Here is a 19931-nt window from a genome sequence, read left to right as displayed (position 1 = left end):
CTGACCCCTGGTTTATTGTATAACTCAGTTTATACAATTTCTAAGCCGGGGGGCGAGGAGCTGTGCATACCTTCCTCCACTTCAAGGGAGAGGGTGAACTTTATATAACTTTGGGCTTGTACCCCAAAGGGGGGTGAACATCTGGGTGCTGTAGTGTCCCTTAAACTGAGTCCTCCCAGAGCTGATCTCAGTGTCTGTAACTTCTGCAGCTGGGGTGGGCCCAGCCTGTGCGCTTTGCTGGAGGAGGCGTAAGAGACGGGCTCAGCAAGACAGGTTCAAGGGGGCCCAGGCTGGCAGAAAAAGGCGGCACAGGGATATCTTCAGCACCTCAGGTAATATCTCAGGGGGTTCAGCCCATCACAGAGGGATGCCTGACCAGCACTGTTTGAACTGAGGCCTAAAAGATTAGTGAACTGGTCCCATTATGATGCTCTCTTCTTCTAGCGTATTTACTGAAGAAGGAGCCCAAAGAACACTAGACTGCAGCTTTAGGGATTCCTCAGCTGTTACCAACCCATACAGCCACCTCTGAGGTGGAACACGGCAGCCGTTCTGTGATGAAACAACACAGTATTTAAGACAGGAGGAAATAACTGCAAGGAGAGAGATAAAAATTCATCAGAGTTATCCTGATCCAAACCACGAAGGAACCTCGGGGCCAGAAAGCACAATAGTGAGCCTCCGTTCTAAGCTCTGGACGAGTCAGGCACGTGAATTCCCAAGCTTCACTTATGGTCCCCCCACCTTGTCCCAGGATAAGGAAAGTGGAGGGGTACCTGATTTTGGAGCCAGAGATGTCCAATTCCAAGTGCATGAGGTGCCTCTCTCCGCCCTGGTTTAGCTTTCGGTTCAGGGTAACAGGTGCCAGGAAAGGGTTCTTTGCATCGAAAGGGCTGGAGAGAACAGCAAGCACTCCGTTTACAGCCGGACTTCACAGTACCCTTGTTCTGTGCAACTTAACACTATTCATTTCACCCCACTGCACTGATCTTCTGCTTTGTTTTCTTCCTTTTGCTAATGGAGCCTCTTTTTTTTGATAGGTCAGTAGTTGACTTTACACAGAGTAACCACTGGCTGGCTTGGAAGCATGAAAACATTAATGGACAAGACCTTCCCTGTCCAGGTCCTTCTACTTATGGGTCTCCCCATCTATAAAATGGGGATACCGTCTCTTTTGTAAAGTGCTTTGAGATCTACAGATGAAATGCACTATATTGAGGTATTAATATTACTGTTCCCACCAGAATCGGACACTCCCACTTCCCTGTACGACAGGAATACACTTTATCCCACTTTGCACCACTTGGTTCTAGAAGATTCCCAGGTCAACTCCTACAGCCTGACTGCTGACCCATGGGGACGAATGCAGAGCTCCCTGCATTAAGTCTACAAGCAGGTGCCTGGGAAATTACAAAATTAGTCTCTTTCTACTTACAATTATAGATGTGATGGTCCAGGTTCTTTTGATAAACTTTAAAACAGTCCACACAAAAATAATAAAACCAAGCAGCGAATCTTCGCCAACAGCATGAAAGTAGCCAAACCAAAGAGAAGAGAGATCCCCAACTCCCTCCCAATCTTACTCACCCTCATGCATCTCCCACCTCCCCAAAAGTCCAAGGAAAATCAATAGGTTTTGCAGAATGCCCACCCAATCCAAGTTGCTAACAGGTGCTGCTTTAATCAAGGTTACAAAGGAAGTGCTTCAAATCCAGCCTCTAAGGTTGTTCCTGCCCAGAGGCAGATGCCAGCACATAACACTTTAACTACCTAGTATGAAGATGCAACAAGTACATAGGCACTAAAAGGCTAATTATTTATAGGCTTTTCTAGACCACATATCGTCATAGTGTCTGAGCAGCTCATATGCACTAATGAATTTAACCCAAATGCCCAGGTGAGATAAGGAAGGATTATAAACCCCCTCGTACTGATAGAGGAAATTGCTTCCACACTCAATTTTCTCCACAGCAATCCAGCAAGTCAGTGGCCTGCAATGTGCAGGTCACACTAGATGATCATGATGGTCCCTTCTGACCTTAGAGTCTAGGATTAGCAAAGCCAAGAACAGACCCCTGATCTCCTGACTGGACTTGTGTTTGAGATGCTAAATTTGCATTCAGCCTCTCAAATCTGCACACTGTTAAAAAGCCCTGGTTAAAAACATGGCCTCTAGCGTTTAGAGCAAGTACCAGTTCCCTCCTGCCAGAAAGGGTTTTTGGTTTTTTTTGTTACGGCCTGTTCTAAGTGCTGCAATTCCCCTGTAGCTCCCAAGAGGGAAAGCCGCTCCTGTGACCTGAACACAGTTCGCATTTCTTCCACCAACAGCATTCCGGTTTCATACATGCCAGAGTCATGTTACCAAATGCAGCGCTGCTCATGAGCCAGCGCAAAGGATCATTGCCTAAGGGAAAGAACAACCAGTGTCCTTACTGAGAGGACCTTGCACCTGGTATCTGAGGACTTTCTGTTGGATCGCAGCGTCGCGGCTTTACAGAGCCAAACCTCTGAAAGTTAAACAGACACCGCAGGGAAAATGCAATGGACTTTTCATGGGGTTTCATCCTCCCAGGTTCTGTGCCAAGCGCCGGTCTCTGTCTGCAAATTGGTGACGCTGTCCCCACCCTCTCTGGAGCATGTTTCAATAGACATTGCAACATGTGCATGGGTCTTCCGAGAGTCGCATGGTTTTTCCTCACTGGCCTTCTACACTCAAGAGAACAGAGGGTATTTCACAACACACTGAGTTCTGAATCCCTCAGTGCTGCTACTTGGGACTTCCTTTCAGGAACAGCCATTCCAGAAGGGCAGCTAAGAGAGGGCTATGGCTTGGAACCTCCTTCCACCCCTCCATCTATCTATTGTACTTATATGGCCCCCATTACTGTAGTGTAAGGTATTTACCCTCACCACATCCCAATTATAAAGGTGGCAAACTGAGGCACAGAAAGACTAAGTGACTTGCCACAGGTCACACACACAGGCTGTGGCAAAGCAAGGAATTGACCCCTGATCTCCCAAGTGACAGTCTAGTGCCTAACCCACTGCGCCACCCTTCTTCTCTTCTTCCACTCCCCTAAATGAGTTGAAAGTTAGTATGATGCAATCTCGTAAGCTGGCAAAGCGTTGTAAGATGCATCAATGCTCTCTCTCTCACCAGCCCAAAATGGCTCCTCTAGGCAGCATGGAAAACCGGATCATCAGATCGCTTGGATCTGAAGAGGCCCTCTAGTGGGACATTTCCCTGTCCGTCACGCCGCAGCTCAATAGGCCTGATCTCATTGTCTTTACACCATCCCTAAGGAATGGGTGTCTAGCCTTGACTATCGGGGCAGAGCCTCCATTGGCAGCTTATTCCTTATGGTTATTCCTGATACTTAACCTGAGTTTACCCTGCTGCAAGTGATGTCTTTCTTCCTCCTTCTGTCCTACATGAAACTGATGCCTTTCCTCTGCAGAAGACAGCTGGCTTCCCCCTTAGACTTCCTCCCAGGCCTCAATCTTTCATTACAACAATATTTGTGGCTCTTTTCTGACCTTGCCAATGCATCTGTCTGATGAGAAAGTGTTAAATAAAGATGAATAAAGCTGCAATACCTAAACCAATGTCACAAGTGCAGTGCTGAAGCTACCGGATCATTTTAAACTCGGCCTCTGATTACTGCCTGCTTCTCTCATTCCAGCAGAGCTGGTATCAGGACAGTCTCAGGAATAAAATGAAATGGTCAGATCTTCACCTGCAGAATGCTCTCTCTTGGAAACTAAATCAGAGCTCAGGAATGAGACAGGCCAGAACACAGTTCTAAGTGAAAGATAGTAGCAGCATTTCTGTCAAGTCACTGTGGGACACCACTTCTGTTTTTCAATCTCGAGCCCGGTATTTTACAGCCACACATTCAAATAATGTGGCTTTTAGGAGGCCATGTTAGGGACATGACAACTTCCAGCAGAGCATTTAATATCAGGCTTTGAAGGACATGCCCCTTGACTTTTCTGCACTGACCACTCTCAGCCAGAGTTACCTGGGATAATCTGGTACTTACGGTTTCTGGCTTTCATAGCTCTTCAGCCGGCCCACCTCGCCAGTGTAGACCTTGTTCATATTGATGTCTGTGTGGACCACCAGTTCATACTGACGGATGCTGGAGAAAGAGAGAAAGGAGGCAGCAGTGACCCACTGAAAACGGCTTGGACAATGTGTAACATCTGGTTTGCTGGGTGTAATCAACAACCTTCTTTTCCCAGTCAACGTCCCTATGCAGAGAAAGCACTTTTGGAAATGGTGGGAAGTAGCGGCACGGTGGGGTATTTTGGCATTTTAAACTTCAAAAACACTACTCAGAGCTGCTTAGGTCACACACGACACAAGTCTGGAAGTCTCCGTCTAATGGCCCAGAGACCACAGGCCTCATTGCAAAAAACACTTAGTAATTTGGCACAACCCTCAGCTTACTCAGAAGAGACAAGGGCCAGAGCTACCTGGGGAAGCTTCCACAGGAACAACAAAGTTCACCAAGTGCTGAACTTTGCTGAACCCTTTACAACTGATTGGAAAACAGTCTTTGTGGGACTTTGCTCCCAAGCTGTTAATCGACACAAAGTTCGTCAGCTTCAGGCTGTCGGACAAACGTTCCCCGTTTATGAACTACAGGGACAGGCGAGAGAAAAGGAAGCCAGTTCCCTCTGTCTTGTGGAAACGAGTGTGCCAGGAATTCACACCTACTGCGGATTCGCTCATGAAACAACGCTAAATCTCCCAATGGCAAAGAACAGTTACAGCCCTGGGGAAATGATGGATTTATTATCTGTCCTGCAGCTCAAAATCTGAATATTAATACTCCTAAAAATCCCAAAGCATTAAACGTTCGGTTCCCAAGCATTTTATCTGCTCTGTATACATTAATTTAGAGCAGATAGGAAAGAGCCAGGCTGACAGCTTTGGAGACCAATAGCCACCGCTCTACACTGCAGCAGGTGCAGTCACTGCCTGGGGAAAGCTCATCCATGCCCTCTCCAGGGTATCTCATTACGGACCACGCCCAGGGAAGAGAGCTAGCTCCTTCTCCACATGCATCCACACCCTGGCTTCTCTGCTGGGCCTGCTGACAAGAGTTAGGCATGAGTGAGAATGTGCTGAATGAGTTTCTCGCTGGGTCTGGGCCCTTGGGCTGCACTGGGGTTGGGCGAGGAGAGCGCGCTGGCTCTGTTTGATGTGCTGTCTCTCAGCGGGGTTCCCTGTACATACAGTGGGTTCCACTTGCTACGCCAAAGATATCACACGTCACTCCCGCAGAGCTCTGAGGGGCCCATGCAGTGTCAGAGTTTACACTGCTCTATCCATGATTCAGCTGGCTAAGAATAAACTCCCCAAGTTACGCCACTGGGGTCAACGGGGAGCTATGGGGAGACACTCACACTTCCCTGGGTCTCTCCAGCTGTTAATGGGGAGCGGCTGCAGAGCTTTTCCCTGGCCCAGGAGCAGATTCCGATGGCTCAGGTGCAAGCTGTGGCAAGGACAGGTTTTCAGCCAGACTTCATCCCTCTCTCTTAGGGTAGTGGGGGGGGGGGGTGAAGTATGGGGGTACCACGTAGGAAATCTGCTTCCCTCTGGCCATCCCCTGGTGCGGAAAGCTGCTGCTGTGTTCTAGCTGCCTCAGGTGGATGGAGTTCAAGGTTTGGGCTTTTGAAGCCCGTACTGGATACTCCTCCTCCCTGCACAACCTCACTGTCCTGTGCTGGCTGGAAGCAGGGGCTTGTTAAGGCAGACAGGTATTGTCCATGTAAGTGCCTCCAAGGCCCTGAGCTTTTGCAGTGTGCTGCCTGCAGATCTCAGGGAGGTGTGAGGCGTGTGTTTCATAAGGCCTTCAGCAAGGGGCACTGGGGACTTCAGCTTTCATCTGACTGGCTCTGGCTCTAGATTGCATTCAATCCGTGTTCAGCGTGACGTGTTGGTGCCCAGGCTTCCTATGGCAGATGATCTAAGTATCTTATCAGACCATGATAAATGGGGTAGGGTAGTGCCTGGGAGATGGCCTAGTGAGAGGCACAAGAGGGAGACCAGAGAAACAGAAGCAGCATCGCTGGACTCATCGCGAAGTTATTTAGTCGACAGCTATTTATAAAGGGTTTTGTGCCACGGAGCAGTGAACTCAACAAATGGAGCCACAGTTTTGATCCGGAGTCAAACTCACCCCAGGACGTAGGGATGTTTGGACTGGACCCTCTCTCCTTTACAAGGGTGAATCTACTTAAGGTTTCTCGCTACTTTTAAGTCTCAATGGGGTGAGTCTTTGCTCAAGCCTGGATGGGGACTGGATGCCAAAATGCCGCTTTTCACTTGGGATTTCTGCAAAAAATCCATGCTGGTATCTCCTCTGCTCCCACACTTACCTGGACTCCTCTCCAGTAGCTTCCACACCGAAGTGCTCGCACACTGCCGGCCAGAACTGCTCACGCCAAGTGATGAAGTCCTCCTCCAGGCTGTTCAAGGCAGGAGAGAAGCAGCAGCATCAATGCCATGTCCTGGACAGCCAGAGGGGTGCTCCAGAAGCAAACTGCAGTGAGGCCCCAATGCCATGTCTCCTCCCAAAGCCTGTGCTCCCCTCCATACGTGCCCTCCTCTAGTTCATGCACCAAGTAACTAATTTTAGCTGGACCCCAGGGAACTAGGATGACAAATTCACATTCAGATCCGGGCCATGTTTCCACTTCCGCAATATCGTCAGTGATTCAGGAAGCAGCCATGCAAGAGGGTACTAGTGCAGAACTGGTGGCCCCATGCAGGGCCGGCTCCAGGCCCCAGCATGCCAAGCGCGTGCTTGGGGCGGCATGCAGCGGGGGACGCTCTGCCGGTTGCCAGGAGGGTGGCAGGCAGCTCCAGTGGACCTCCCGCAGGCATCCCTGCGAAGGGTCCGCTGGTCCCGCAGCTCCGGTGGAGCATCCGCAGGCAGGCCTGCGGGAGGTCCACCAGAGCCACGGGACCAGCAGACCCTCTGCAGGGACGCCTGCAGGAGGACCACTGGAGCCGTGGGACTGGCGAGTAGCAAAGCGCCCCCCCACGGCATGCCGCCATGCTTGGGGCGGCGAAATGGCTAGAGCCGGCCCTGGCCCCATGTTCACTGGTGAACTCCAGTTCACACAGAAGAACGTGCAGCAATGCTTTCTGCACTTCTGGGTGTTTTCTCTCCACACCTGACTCTCACTAAAGATCAGAGCCCCAGGTGGTGAGTCTACAGGCAACATTACCTAGAAAGCTCAATGGAGGTTTCAGGAGGCCTTTGTTTTACTGAACAGGTTTAACTTCAGAGTGAGAACACTTAAGGCAGGCTCTGGGCTAATGCAAGTTTCCATTTGCTGGGACAATCACAGGAGCGATCACACACGGGCATGTAAAAGTGTCAGGCAGATCTGGACGGGGGAGTTGAGAGACACAGAGGGGTCCCACTAGTTTATACACTTGAAAGTTAAAGAATTTAAGCTACACCCCAGCGCCTCTATGAAGAGAGCTCCTGATGCACAAGGGATCTGGCAAACTAAGTGACTCCAAACCGAACAGCAATCCCACAGGTCTCTGTCCCAGTGCGGATGTAAAGCCCCCAACCAACCCCTGCCAGGTACATATGCTACCTAGCAGAAAGTCAGCTCCACTACACAACGCACACTCTCATACGTTTTATATAGACGTGCACACACAATATGATCTGTTCTGCTTGCTCTGAGCCAGCCAATGCTCAAACCATACATCCAACTCTACTCACTTCCCATCATCATCTCCCATGCCGAGCTCAAATATCCGCTGGGCTCCAAGCTGCTCCAGCCTCTTGTCCACGTATTTCCCCATCGCGTTGAAGTGCTCGTAAGTCTTGTTGCCCAGCCCGAATACCTGGAAGGGAATGACAGTCAATCAGACTAAGCCAATGCATTAATTCAAAAACCTCACGCCAAAGAGGATTGGCTGTAAACGTATTAAGTCTCTATCAAAAGGACTCGGGGAGTCCATTTGGAGGGCTCCGGCTGGCTAAGGAGGGAGGTTTTCTGTGGCTATAAACTTTCACCACTATTATAGGTCATCGGTTCAAATTCAGGCCAGATCCACAGTGATCAAAAGCTGTCCCCATCTGCCGACTATTCGGTGCTCTCTGAAGTGAGCTGGGGGGTTCAGTTCCCGGGGAACAGAACCGTACTAAAAAGCACCACCACAACTGGCTCCTTTTTAGAAGCCTCAGGAAAGAGGCCCACATGTCCTCTCCCCCATTATAAACAACATGAATACCACCCACCTTGCTCTTCCGTAGCACTTTTCAGCAGTACATTTCAAAAGTGGTCATTTTACAGAGGGGGAGACTGAGGTATGTTGCAGGGAAGTGACTCGCCCAAGGTCACCCCACAGGCCAGTCAAGCCAGCGATGGAACCCAGGTCTCCTGAGCGCTATCCACCAGGCCACAGGGGTTGAGACACATGAGTGGGACAATGTGAGGGAAGTGGCACCTCTTCTGGGGCTGAACAAAGCACTTGGCCCTACATCTCCCCCTACTATCAGTATCCAGAGCTCTCTAAATCTACCATCCCTTCCATTCCATTGCCCAGTGTTTGTATCGAATGTTATACCCCCACTGGGGTGAAACTACCTAATTTGGAGACCAAGCAATGGATTCTCTCATGTTTTGCAATTCTGGGTACCACCCAGTCCAGGAAATCTGCAGGGGAGGTAGGTAAGGCAGTTCCATCTCAGCCATTATTAAAATTTAAGTACAGGAAAGAGATAATACATTTCTTGGAATATCTAATTTGCAGGAGAATATCTGGCCTAAGGCTGTCCAATTAGCCTGCTAAACAATAACAGTGGCCTGTAACTTAGTTACAGCCTTCGCATTCAAGTGTGTGTTAGACGCCGTCTGCAGCAATATGATCCAATGACCCTTCATGATGTAGAGGGGAAGGAGGGAGACATGAGTCATTTTTAAAAGCACACAGACCCATGTTTGCAAACGTGCGGCACACAATGCTGTGCACCTGACATAGATGTGCAAGTCATGGGACAAAGCATGCAAACTGAGATTGCATGCTCACTTGTAAATTCATGTCTGATTCGGGCATATGCATGGGGGACTTTCATGCCTAAATCAGGCATAAGCAGTAACACAGAGCTGGCTTACTTACTGCAAATCTGAGACCAGTCAGGTCAGTATCAGTCTCCTGCAGCCAGTCATAGAAATCCTGGGCATTGTCCGTGGGATCACCCTCTCCGTACGTAGCCATGCAGAACACAGCCAAGGAATTGTCAATCTCAGAGAGGCGGCTCAGATCAGACTAGAAACAAGGCCAGAGAGATTACGTTCCTTACATTTTATAGCACTTTTCATCTTTGAGGGTCCCAAAGCAATTATTGTGAAAGTTATTTTGGGGGAGGATGAGGGGGGAAAAGAGGTTTCACATCACCACCACTGAAATGCAACTGCCTCTGGTGTGCAACGTGGCAACTGTTTGGTGTTACTTCGCATCGTTAACCAACAGGATTGCGGCTAGGACACTGCGGTTAACACTCTTACTCTGCAGGAAAGCACCAAGGAATATTCTGAACAGGCTACAAGTGGTCAGGTCAAATGTTTAAATCGAAGAGATGGCATCTCAGAACCCTTCAGGTTGCCTGGCGACAGATTCCCAGGGTAAAGGTGACCTATCAAATCACCACAACAGAGGTGTTCTCTGTGATACGGAGGTGGTGGAACATCTGCAAGGACTTCAGAGCACTGGTTCTGGTCCCAAAGGAGAGATTTTTTCTCACCCACTGGTTCTCAGAGTATGGGGTCCAATTCCTCCTCAGAGCGAAGTTGCTGTCTGACTCAGATCCCAGATCAAGGTGGCATCCCACCCAGCCAGGCCTCAGAAGAGGGCTTCTGGCTCACTTCACTGTGTAAGCAGCTATTATTTTCTACACTCTTCAGCAGCACATCTGACTGTCATGCCAAGGTCACAGAGGTCTCACTTCAGCGGGCTGAGGTTAGCTAATGGAGGAACCCGGACCAGAGCGGGCAAGATCCCCATAGGCGGTTGGCTCATTCTTTCCAAACGGCCCACACCAGCCTCCAGCACAATCAAGCCAAGCAGCTGCTTGAAGCCCCAGAGAATACCCAAGCTCTGCAGCTCACAGCACTGCCCCATTCCCCTTCAGTCCCACTGCCAGAAAGGGAGAAATCCGTTGGCCCAATCTCCCCTCCCAGCAGACGGGAAGGTCTGGCTCTTTGGGGGAGCCTAAAAATGGTTGGTTCAGTTCACGATTACTCCCCTTTTTGGAATAACCCTCTAAAGCAGGTGGTGACCCCTCCTCAGTCCCACAGCAAGCAGCACATCACTTTCCAGGGGCTAAGGCCCTTGATTTTGCTAGCACTAAATGGCTCAAGGACACATTCCTCATCTCGCTGTGCCGTATCTTACTGGGCCCACAGTTACTTAATAATGGCTGCAAGCAGCCAATGCTAACAGCTCATCCCCTTCTTCATTAATTAATAACATGTCCCTTCAACGTGCCAGCATCAGAGCTGGTTGCAGGCACCACTTATGTGCTCTCACACGCATGGAATTCGATAATGGAGTAAAGACGCTGTATGCACCGAAGTTTAACTTACCAAATCATACTCCTCTGGGTCCGCTGACATGCCTCGCATGCCGTAACGATGGGCATCTTTGGACAGGCGGTTGGCAAACTCCTCTGCTGTACCAGTCTGGGAACCATAAAACACCACGATGTTTCGCCCCTGGAAAGACAGAGACCCAATTACACATGAGTTGCTAATCTGGCCAGTCATTGGAGTTCAGGGGAGAGGAGGGTGTTGTCATGGTTAAAGGAAAGGACCGGGAGTTAGGAGTCCTGGATTCTATTCCTGGCTCTGACACAAACTTGGACAAAATCACATCTCTGGGCTTCTGTGTAAACTACTGCTTGTACAGTGCTTTGAGATCCACCCTGGAAACCTGCTAACATGTGACATGTGATTATTCTGTGGAGGGGGTTGGGGGAGCGATGAACAGTGTGTGATTGGAGAACAGCTCCTTCAAGTAAGAACTCCTTGGAGAAGGAACTGGTTATTCTGAAGCATTTGGGAAGCACGTTGTGGGTGCTACCATAAATAATGACCAGCCAGAGAGTTTAAGGACTTGCACCATTTTCCTCCTGACCCCAACCTCACATTACACTTTCCTTTGCTGCTGAGCCCTCACTCGAATTCTCTCTCTCCTCAAAGAGGCAGATTTCATCTGTCCAGTACAAAAGGATATCTGCAGAGTGCTCTAGAAACAGCCCTGATCTCCCCTCGCCCCAACATGCCCCTCCTTTTATTTAATTTTACTGGCCTTCCAGAACTCAGCTACTGCACAGAGATGCTCATTACTCACAGGACTGAATCCATCTCCCAGCAGCTCCCTGCTGATGTTAGCTAGACAGCTCAGTTGCTAAGCAGCTCCTGCTTCTTCAGCGCTGGAGGGGTCCAGTACCTCACACAAGAAGCTGCCCGCCTGCTGCCAGAGTGCCATGAACAGTGGCAGGAATTGGAAAGGAAGAGGCCTCCATCCCCTCCACGCCAGCTGAACAGGAAGACCCTGCTCCTTCCACAGCCTCAGAAAGGAGAAAGAAAAACTTACCGTTTTCTTCATCTTCTCAACAAAGCTGCTCTCTCTCACCGAGGATGTTCTGAAAGACAGCAAAGGCCTCCCTTTCAATGGATGTGTAATCCGAAGAGAGGGGGAATGGGGCAGTCGGTGAGCATGGAGCAGGTCGGTGAGGAGCCAAGAGGATTGCTACACATGGCTAGGGAAAAGACCTGCTTCATAGAGGTGGGATAAGGCTACAGAGGAGAGTGGTCTGGTGAACATGTCCTGCTGCCATTCACAAGGGCTCAGATGCATTAACAACCCTGAGATTCTACTTACGTGGAACTTGGAGCAGGACGGGAGTGATGGGGCAGAGAGGACTTTCCCTCGCCACCCTGAGAGATGAGACCAGCCCACTCCAAGAGCACTAGCAGTTGGATGATCCGCAAAATGACACATGCAGGGGAGACCAATGGGTGAGGAAAGATGGGGAGGGGAAAGTCAGCCCCAAAAGGAGATGGGCAGTAACTTACACTCATACACACACACCTGTTTCCCCTCTCCTAAGCTCCCCACCCTGAAATGCAGACAAGACTCAAGGATTACAAAGATCTATTGAACTAGCTGCACATACATGAACATTCTGCTCCCCGGTGCCTCCCCTAGACTGGGAAACACTGAGCTATGGATTGAGACTGAAACACTTATATTAGAAGCATAAACCTCTTCATGGTGGTAGGGCCTGACTACTTCTGTTCCCTCCTTGATCTTCACAAGCTATCGTCACTGGAAACCGAGAACACACAGTGAACAGTGATGCTCCCTCTCTCCCAGACACTGATTCTTGGTTTAATTGCCCTAGCCACTGAGATTATATCACTGCTTTATGGATCCATGGGTACACCCTCACCTTGAGCAGTGGTGCTAGACAGACAGACAAGGACAGCAGAAATAATCAATCACTGGGGTTGGGGTGCCCATGGGAGTCAGGTGCCTAACGCACTTCAGCACTTTTAAAAATCCCTCTAGGCACCCATCTGCATCTTCAAGCACCTAAATCCCTTTGTAAATCGAGCCCAAAGACTATTTAATTGAGCAAGCAGAGCTCTGATAGACATCTGTAAGCACAGCAAGTCGCACAGAGATGCTCAATCAAATGCTTTTATTTAACCAGTCCCAGAAGGTGCTCAATGAAGTTCTACAAAGGAAACAATCGAAATGCTTTTATCCAACATCAACCACTGAACTCACTGCAGCGGGAAGAAAGTGCTTGAGTGGAGGAAGAATTAAAAAACAACAACAATTAGTCACCTATATGAATAAAAGCAACATCAGCACTTAAGCTAGCTAGGATACAAACTACAAGGGGCTGCTACTCCTCATGCTTCTAAATCCATAGCCACGACACCAGCGTTGGATGGCCTAGCTAGATCAGTCAGAGGTATGATGGGGAGACATCCCTGACCGACACAGCTGTGCTGGGCAAACCCCACAGAGCGGACACAGTTCTATCGATCACACTGTGCTTTTGCTAGCATAGCGTGCTTCGCTCAGGAAGGATGGGGGCCTGGGATAAGCACAATTTTGCTGGGATAAGCTGCATCCACACTACAAGTGCTTTGCCAGTATAGCTGTACCAGCAAAGCGCTCCTAGTATAGACCTGGCCTGAGTAAAAGCTGATCCCCAGTCTGGGATCGGGAATAAGCCCTCCTTCTCCCACCAGTGCTGCAGTGTTGGCCGGCAGGCAATGACCACTGCTGGAGACATGCTACCAGACTAGATGTGCAATTATTCTCTTTTGGTTTGGCAGTCCCTACGTTCAGGAAGCCTCAAGGACCCCGACTGGTCAGTCACAGGGCTTCTTCATCTCAAAATCCAGCCAACAAGCTGCTTGCTATTGCAAACAGACGTTCCAATTTGCACAGCTCCCCAGAACTCCCTCCCCATCTCAGGCAAACTTCAATGTGACGTGAGCTCGGAACCTTGCGGCTCAACACAGGCCTCCAATTCAGATGGATTTCCACCCGAGTCCTTTCAAATGTCCTTTCTCGCCTCTTGGCTGAAATGATCCGTTCTGAGATTCATTATCCAACGAGGTTCTCATGACTGCCCTGCACCGACATACCCTTCCTGGCGCTGTCCATGGGGCAGGGCTGAGGAAAACACAGGGGAAGAGAAGGGAAGGATGAAGTTCTTGCCTCTCTCTAGGGGCAGTAAAGGGATGCTCTTTCATCAGTTTAGGCTTAGAGCAAAGTATGTTTTAAAACACAACATCGAACTCAGAAGGCAGGCACATCAGCCCACAGGCGCAGCTGCCCCTCATTACAAAGCTTCCAGGACAAGCCTGTGTCCTTCTGTGGTTGCTGCTTGACCCAGGGACTGGATGTGCAGGAACATGGCTGCTCTGCTCACAGAATGAGCCAGCGCCACAAGCCTCCAGGGGTATGACACTGCTGTGATTAAAAAAACCCATGGCAGAAAGTGTCAGAGCCTGGGCCAGATGATTACAGTTCTCAGGGTCGAATGGCTACCTTGCAATTTTACAGTCCTGCAGCCCAAGCCCGAGTCACCTGACCCAAGCCAACTGCGGGTCTTTGGTCACAGTGTAGACGCACCTTAAGAACCAAACACCTGGAGACCTCCTTGGAACAGAGTTGTGCTTCCGTGAAGGCTGATTACTGATCAGAGCTACCAAAAATCCCTTGCAAGCAGGCTGCTGCCACCTCAGGGCTAAAGTCTCCTCTCAGGCCTTGTATACAGAGGGATTTCAGCCCCAGGTATAGACACAATGTACACTAGCATTGTGCAGTTTCTATCAGTGCAGCTTGCTCCACTTTGAAACAGGAACAACTTGCCCCAGTCCAAATAGTGTCTACACTAGGGACATTAGTGGCTAGAAAGGCAGTATAAACAAGGTCTCAGTCACACCAGTGCAATCGCACTGGCCTCACAAGGGTGACACTGGTGTAAGCGACCCAGATGACTCTGGAAGTGAACAGAAATAAACTATATGAGAATGCAATCCAGACCCGGGAACCCCAGGAGAGGCGGTGGCTTTCTAGCTATAGTCATATTAGACACTGGGGTCTTTTCCCAGACAGCAGGATGAGTGCCAGCCAATTGCTCACTCTCATTCACTGCCTGGGGCTTTAGCTGCATGCAGGAAGCGAGGAACATGGGACGTGTTCCCATTTCCCTTTCACAGTGGAAGAATGCGAGGCTGGGTCTCCCGTGGGAAGAGAGGAGCCTCTGGGCAAAAACAAGAGGCTTTGGCTTCTGACCGTGTGAGAATGTGCAGAGTTCGCTAACAGTTTCCTAACCCACATGGCCCCGAGGGAGGGATCCTAGAGAATGTTTCTAAAGCCCTCTTTGCACTGGTGATGTGCTCAAATGCATCTCTCTCCAGGCCTCCTCTCCCCACCCCAAAATAATGAACTGCCACAGCTCCCTTCACTAGGATCTGACTGGACCCTGTTCTCTTTGCAAGAAATAAGTCCCTGGCAGCTACAGGTTAGGTGTCAGGGGAGAGAGAACTGTGCAGGGAGGTCTAAGCTATTAGAAGAAACCAGCATCAGACAATGATTAGATCCACGTAGACATTGTAACGTACACAGCAGCCACACTAGACCAATTTTAAGGGAAAGCTGTCAGAGGATTAGGTTGTTAGAAGCTGTTACACAACTTAAGACCAAAAGAAAATATGTTTCCATACACAGTATGTAGATTGTGTATCTTATTTGGATACACACTCATCTAGCATTTAGCTACTGTGGTGACGGGCGCTCCATAAACACCAAACAAATTGAAGACAACAGGTTTTGGTTTTTACAACCCACTGCAGCACCCTGACTGAGCACAAGAACCTGAATGTGAAAATGAACAGAAACGGATGATAAAAGCCATACCAGAAGTCTATTTTCATTGCCCCAAAAAGGAGACAGAACTAAACCAGTAAACCTAAGGAGTGAAAAGTACCATCAATATGTGCAATGCTCTTTTCTTTCTAATAGTCTATGGTATGGTTTGTACCACAAGCGAGAAACCAGGCAGAGGGAGGGGGTGTTAACTCAGTTTAACCTACATCTTTAAAATATACAACTATACAGACTGTGCTTCTCTCACTCTTCCGACCAACATCCAAAAATGCAGAGAACCTCCCTGAGACTCTGCCTCTGGTTTGAGTTCAAAGCCAACAGTTCAAAAGAGAGAAACGACAACGCAGCCTGATGAGGGTCTGGAAGTCTCCAGATCATAACCATCCACATCCCATCAGAAAGCTCCCTAGGCAGCAGCCTGGTTTAGTCACCCACTTGCAAGCTGGCACTAGGCATAAGCAGATTAAGCAACTGCTTAGGCCTGGAGCAGCTCATGGGGTCCCCCTATTTTTGGCATATATTGGAGGGGGGCCCAAAATATTCCTCCTTAGGATCCCCCAATGGAACTAACTTGTACGTATTTTTCAGCACAAGATCCTAGGTCCAGATGTCACTGAGTCAGAAAAAGACAAGAACACCCTCCACCCCACTGGACAGAGAGCGAGCAGTCTCTTGTACTTCTCTGTCCGAGTAGCATGCCTTAGGCAGAACCTCCTTTCCCCTTTTCTTCCTGCCCTCAGAGTTCAGCAGGGAGATCAACATACAATTACATGCAGTTCTTAAGAGAGACGCAGTCCTGGAGTAAGAGCTACAGTTTGCTTGATATGGAAGATTGACTCACCTCCCCAGAGCCAGGTCCTCTTGCGGGACCGAGTACAGACATCCCATGGTTAAGGCAGAAGAAAGGCAAACAAAAAGAATCCCACCGCTTTTGTATCCGTCAGAGAAAGGAGAGATTTTAACTTAGCTGTTGAAAAATGTGCACACAGGCCTTTCCATTCTGCACCTCTCGGAGCTTAAAGCCAAATCGCCAGTTGCCTTTTGTTACGGAGAACAGAGCCTGCACGCCAAGTCCCTGCACAGGTCATGTTTGGAACAGTTCAGTTCACTAGGATTCTCGCCGGACACTTTGAAAGTTACCAAGCAGATCCACACAACCCTGAGAAACTGCAACATCTGGCAGCAGTGGCAGAAAGGAATTAGGAGTCGAGAATGAAACCTCCCATGATTCTCTGCAGCACACTCCCCGCTCCCCCCCCCCCCCGCAACTTCCCTTCTTCTGTATGGAAGGGGGGCATAAAACTCCCTCCAATGTACCCTTGTTACCTCAGCAACAGTTTATATCATAGCTGCTTTTTTCCTTTTTTTTTTTTTTTTTTTTTTAAAAGGAAACCATGTAGGGTGAATGAAGCGATTCCAGACACCAGAGAGGCAGCGCTGAATGTTACTATGGTAGTGCCATCCATTAGGAAGAAAGGCTGCATTGATCATAGCAAGTTTGTTCCCTTTGGGGTCACATTAAATTAAATTAGAGATGGTCTCGCTCTCTCGTCCTCTCTCACCGCCCCCAATAAGTTAACTAATCAAGCTAAGAAACTGGAACAATTCCTAAAACCAGGAAGCCCTTTAAATACAGGGAATGAATCTTGCTAACATTTGAGGATACAGATAAGCCAGTTTCCGTCCCAAATAATGCTGCAGGACAGATGGAAAATAATTATATACCATCTAACCTGTCTCAGCGTATTCTCTGTCTCACAAATACCACAGCAGAGAAATGCACTAGGGCATGGCGAGAAATCTAAGATCATGAAAAATGCATATGCTGCCTTGCAAAGAGCTAGTTCTCCAATAATTCCACCCAAAGGCAAGTTGCATACTCACTGGTCCCTGAGCCCATGGAGATCAAAGGGACATTCCTCTCTAATGACATCTGCAGAGCAGGCGCTCTAAGAGTGCTACCCTAACGGTTTCAATTAAGTCTGTGAATGGTCAAAATGCAAGCATACTTCTCTAGGTTTCACTGTGCTAGCCTGCCATGAACGGCCAACTATACTGTGCATTTATACACGGTCTTTTGTACAAAGGTCTCAAGCATTTTACAAACATTAAGCCTCACATCCCCTCCTGGGAGGAAATTACCTCCATTCTGCAGAGGGAAAGCCAAGGCATGGAGGAGTCAAGTGACTTGCCCAAGTCAAAAGAGAAAGTCAGCGACTGAGTTTTGAAGTCCTGATTTCTATCTCTGTGACCCAGCCGTGACAGAATGCTGCCATTCCTACTGGGGCACATCGCATATATTGCTGGATGCTCTCCATCCAATTCAGACTGTCCAGAACAGGATCTTTGGCTCAAGCACTGTTTCCCTAGTGATCATCATAATCTCAACAGCAGCATTTGGTGTCAGAAACACAGCAGTAGACTCCCACCACACATGGCCCAAGGAACCATCACATCCTATTCTGCATTATCACAATCGAGAGAACATTTTCTGACTAACAAATCTAAACATCCCAGCAGCAGCTCATACTAAATAAATCCTTCTGGGAAGTAACAGTGCACAGATACCTCCAGTCTCCCTCCCAACTCCTGGTTTCCGCTGCTCAGTTTGTTTTGCCTGGAGATCTGGGCAGGCTGTAACCTCTAGCCCAATGCAATTAGAGAAGAGTCTTGATCTGCAGCATTTTCTCCAGCAGGGCATCTAGGGATTAGCCCCTTTGAAATCTGGATAACTACTCAAATTCTTCACTTACTGACAACATCATCTCAATTTGGGATTTAATCCACCTCTCTAGTAGCAGCATGTTCATATCCAATATGTCTTTTGGACTAATCTATAGCTCTCTCCTTTCACGGGCAGAGGTGAGGTCTTTTTATCTGGCCTCTTCCATCCATCATTGCAACTGATTAAATTCCATCCCATGAGTTTAGGCTACACACTAAATTGCTCCATAATCAGCAGACAGACACACACTGCAACAACAGAGAGCCAGCAACCTAACTCAATGCTTACTGCCCTGACACACCCAGTGGATGCTGAGCAAATAGCTAATACCCAGGAAGACGACAAGCAACTGGTTTTTCTTCTCTTTAAATGGACACAGCCCTGTTGCAAATGTCTAGCACCAGTGAAGGGTTAGATTAGTTAGTGACATGTGAATCAAAGCATAGTGAAGAAATCTACCAAGGAAAACAAGTGTAATGTGCCTACATTGATTTTCATGACTTTAAAAAACAAAAGAATGGCACTGCTGTGGTTACGGGTTGAACTGAGAGAGGTAGGAAACAAACGGCAACTTTATACCGTCATAGGACAAACATGCCCACAACAGTCTGAGGAATGGTATTAAGACAATGCAACCTGGGAAGCCTTCTGCCAGCCATGACGTCTGCCACCACCAGAGAGAGATGACGGAGCCTCTTTGAGCCAGGGTTACAAGAGGAGAAGGCAGAAGATCCAAGCCCTGAATAAACCCAACACACTGTAACGATAAAGGTCTCGGCTTACGTCACTGGTAGCCTCAGCCAAGAGCCAACTGCCCTTGTGGGTCTGATTCTCAGAGGCACTGAGCAATTGCAGCTTGCTCTGAAATCCAAGTGAGTTGAGAGTGCTGAGCATTTACTAGGATCAGGCCTTCTGAGTCCTGCCTGGTTAATATACCAGCTGAGGATGGCTGACTAGCCAATCCATTGTCAAGGTAACCCATCAAGAGGGCTAGGCTAGTTGCCAGAGTTAGCAGTAACTGATAGACTGATTCTGCAGTGCACTGATTTTGCATATTTATCAAGTAGGAAACCCCACCCTGGGCTAGAGGATGGGAGGGAAGTAAATCCCCAGATAAAACAGCCTTGCTCATTCGTTTCCCTCCAGATTTCAACCATCCTAAAAATGGAGCTGCAACCACAAGCACAGGGCCCCAATCTAGCTGCAGCCTCTAGTTCTGCCTTTGGTGGCACGCACACAGCTTCTGGTGCCACTGGCTTACGGCTCGGGCAACTAGTAAAACCATCCAGGCAATTTGCTAACACGCCTTACGAAGCCTCAGCCAGTCACTGCAGCAGAGCGGACTCTGGACTGCATGGGAAGAAGCCACTTCGAGGCTCATTTCCCAGCCCCCTTTACTATCAAAATAGATAAAAAACTTACTGAAGTCACAACATACAGTTGTGCCAGCCACACCAATCACGGAGCAACCTTCCGAGCTGCATTCATTCAGCTGTTGGAAACGGGCAGTGTCCCAGTGGGCAGGAGATGTTCCCACTTCAAGGGAAAACAGGAGGTACTGCTCTTCCACAGCCCCAATGACCCCCGCTGGGGAGCACCAGTGCAGCCACACAAGGACGACAGCATGGTATGAACGGTGCAAAACTGCTAGAACGAGAATAAGTGACAGTGCAGGATAAAGGGGTGAAAACCCCGTGAACCGACTCCCACTGGCCCTAAACCTCGAGCCACATTCTGAGCTAA

The 19931-nt window shown here is 48.9% G+C and overlaps 1 protein-coding gene across 4 annotated transcripts in view; it reads right to left on the bottom strand.

Annotated features, from left to right (window-relative positions):
* The window catches only part of LOC127037419 (NADPH--cytochrome P450 reductase), a 62879-nt gene that overhangs the window by 10638 nt on the left and 32310 nt on the right, over positions 1 to 19931 (bottom strand). For 3 of the 4 annotated variants that reach the window (XM_050929107.1, XM_050929109.1, XM_050929106.1), the window contains 7 exons: positions 11639 to 11687; positions 10627 to 10755; positions 9161 to 9310; positions 7758 to 7882; positions 6391 to 6480; positions 4044 to 4142; positions 777 to 893 (listed from right to left, as the gene is read on the bottom strand). In XM_050929107.1, the coding sequence (XP_050785064.1) occupies positions 777 to 893; positions 4044 to 4142; positions 6391 to 6480; positions 7758 to 7882; positions 9161 to 9310; positions 10627 to 10755; positions 11639 to 11687 (759 nt within the window). Of the gene's footprint in view, positions 1 to 776; positions 894 to 4043; positions 4143 to 6390; positions 6481 to 7757; positions 7883 to 9160; positions 9311 to 10626; positions 10756 to 11638; positions 11688 to 16304; positions 16604 to 19931 lie in introns of those variants that run through there. The other variant, XM_050929108.1, reaches the window with a different exon arrangement.

Source organism: Gopherus flavomarginatus, chromosome 19, assembly GCF_025201925.1.
Source record: "Gopherus flavomarginatus isolate rGopFla2 chromosome 19, rGopFla2.mat.asm, whole genome shotgun sequence".
Taxonomy (NCBI): domain Eukaryota; kingdom Metazoa; phylum Chordata; order Testudines; family Testudinidae; genus Gopherus; species Gopherus flavomarginatus.
Note: the sequence above shows the minus strand (reverse complement) of the source record. Positions and strands in the feature narration are given on the sequence as shown.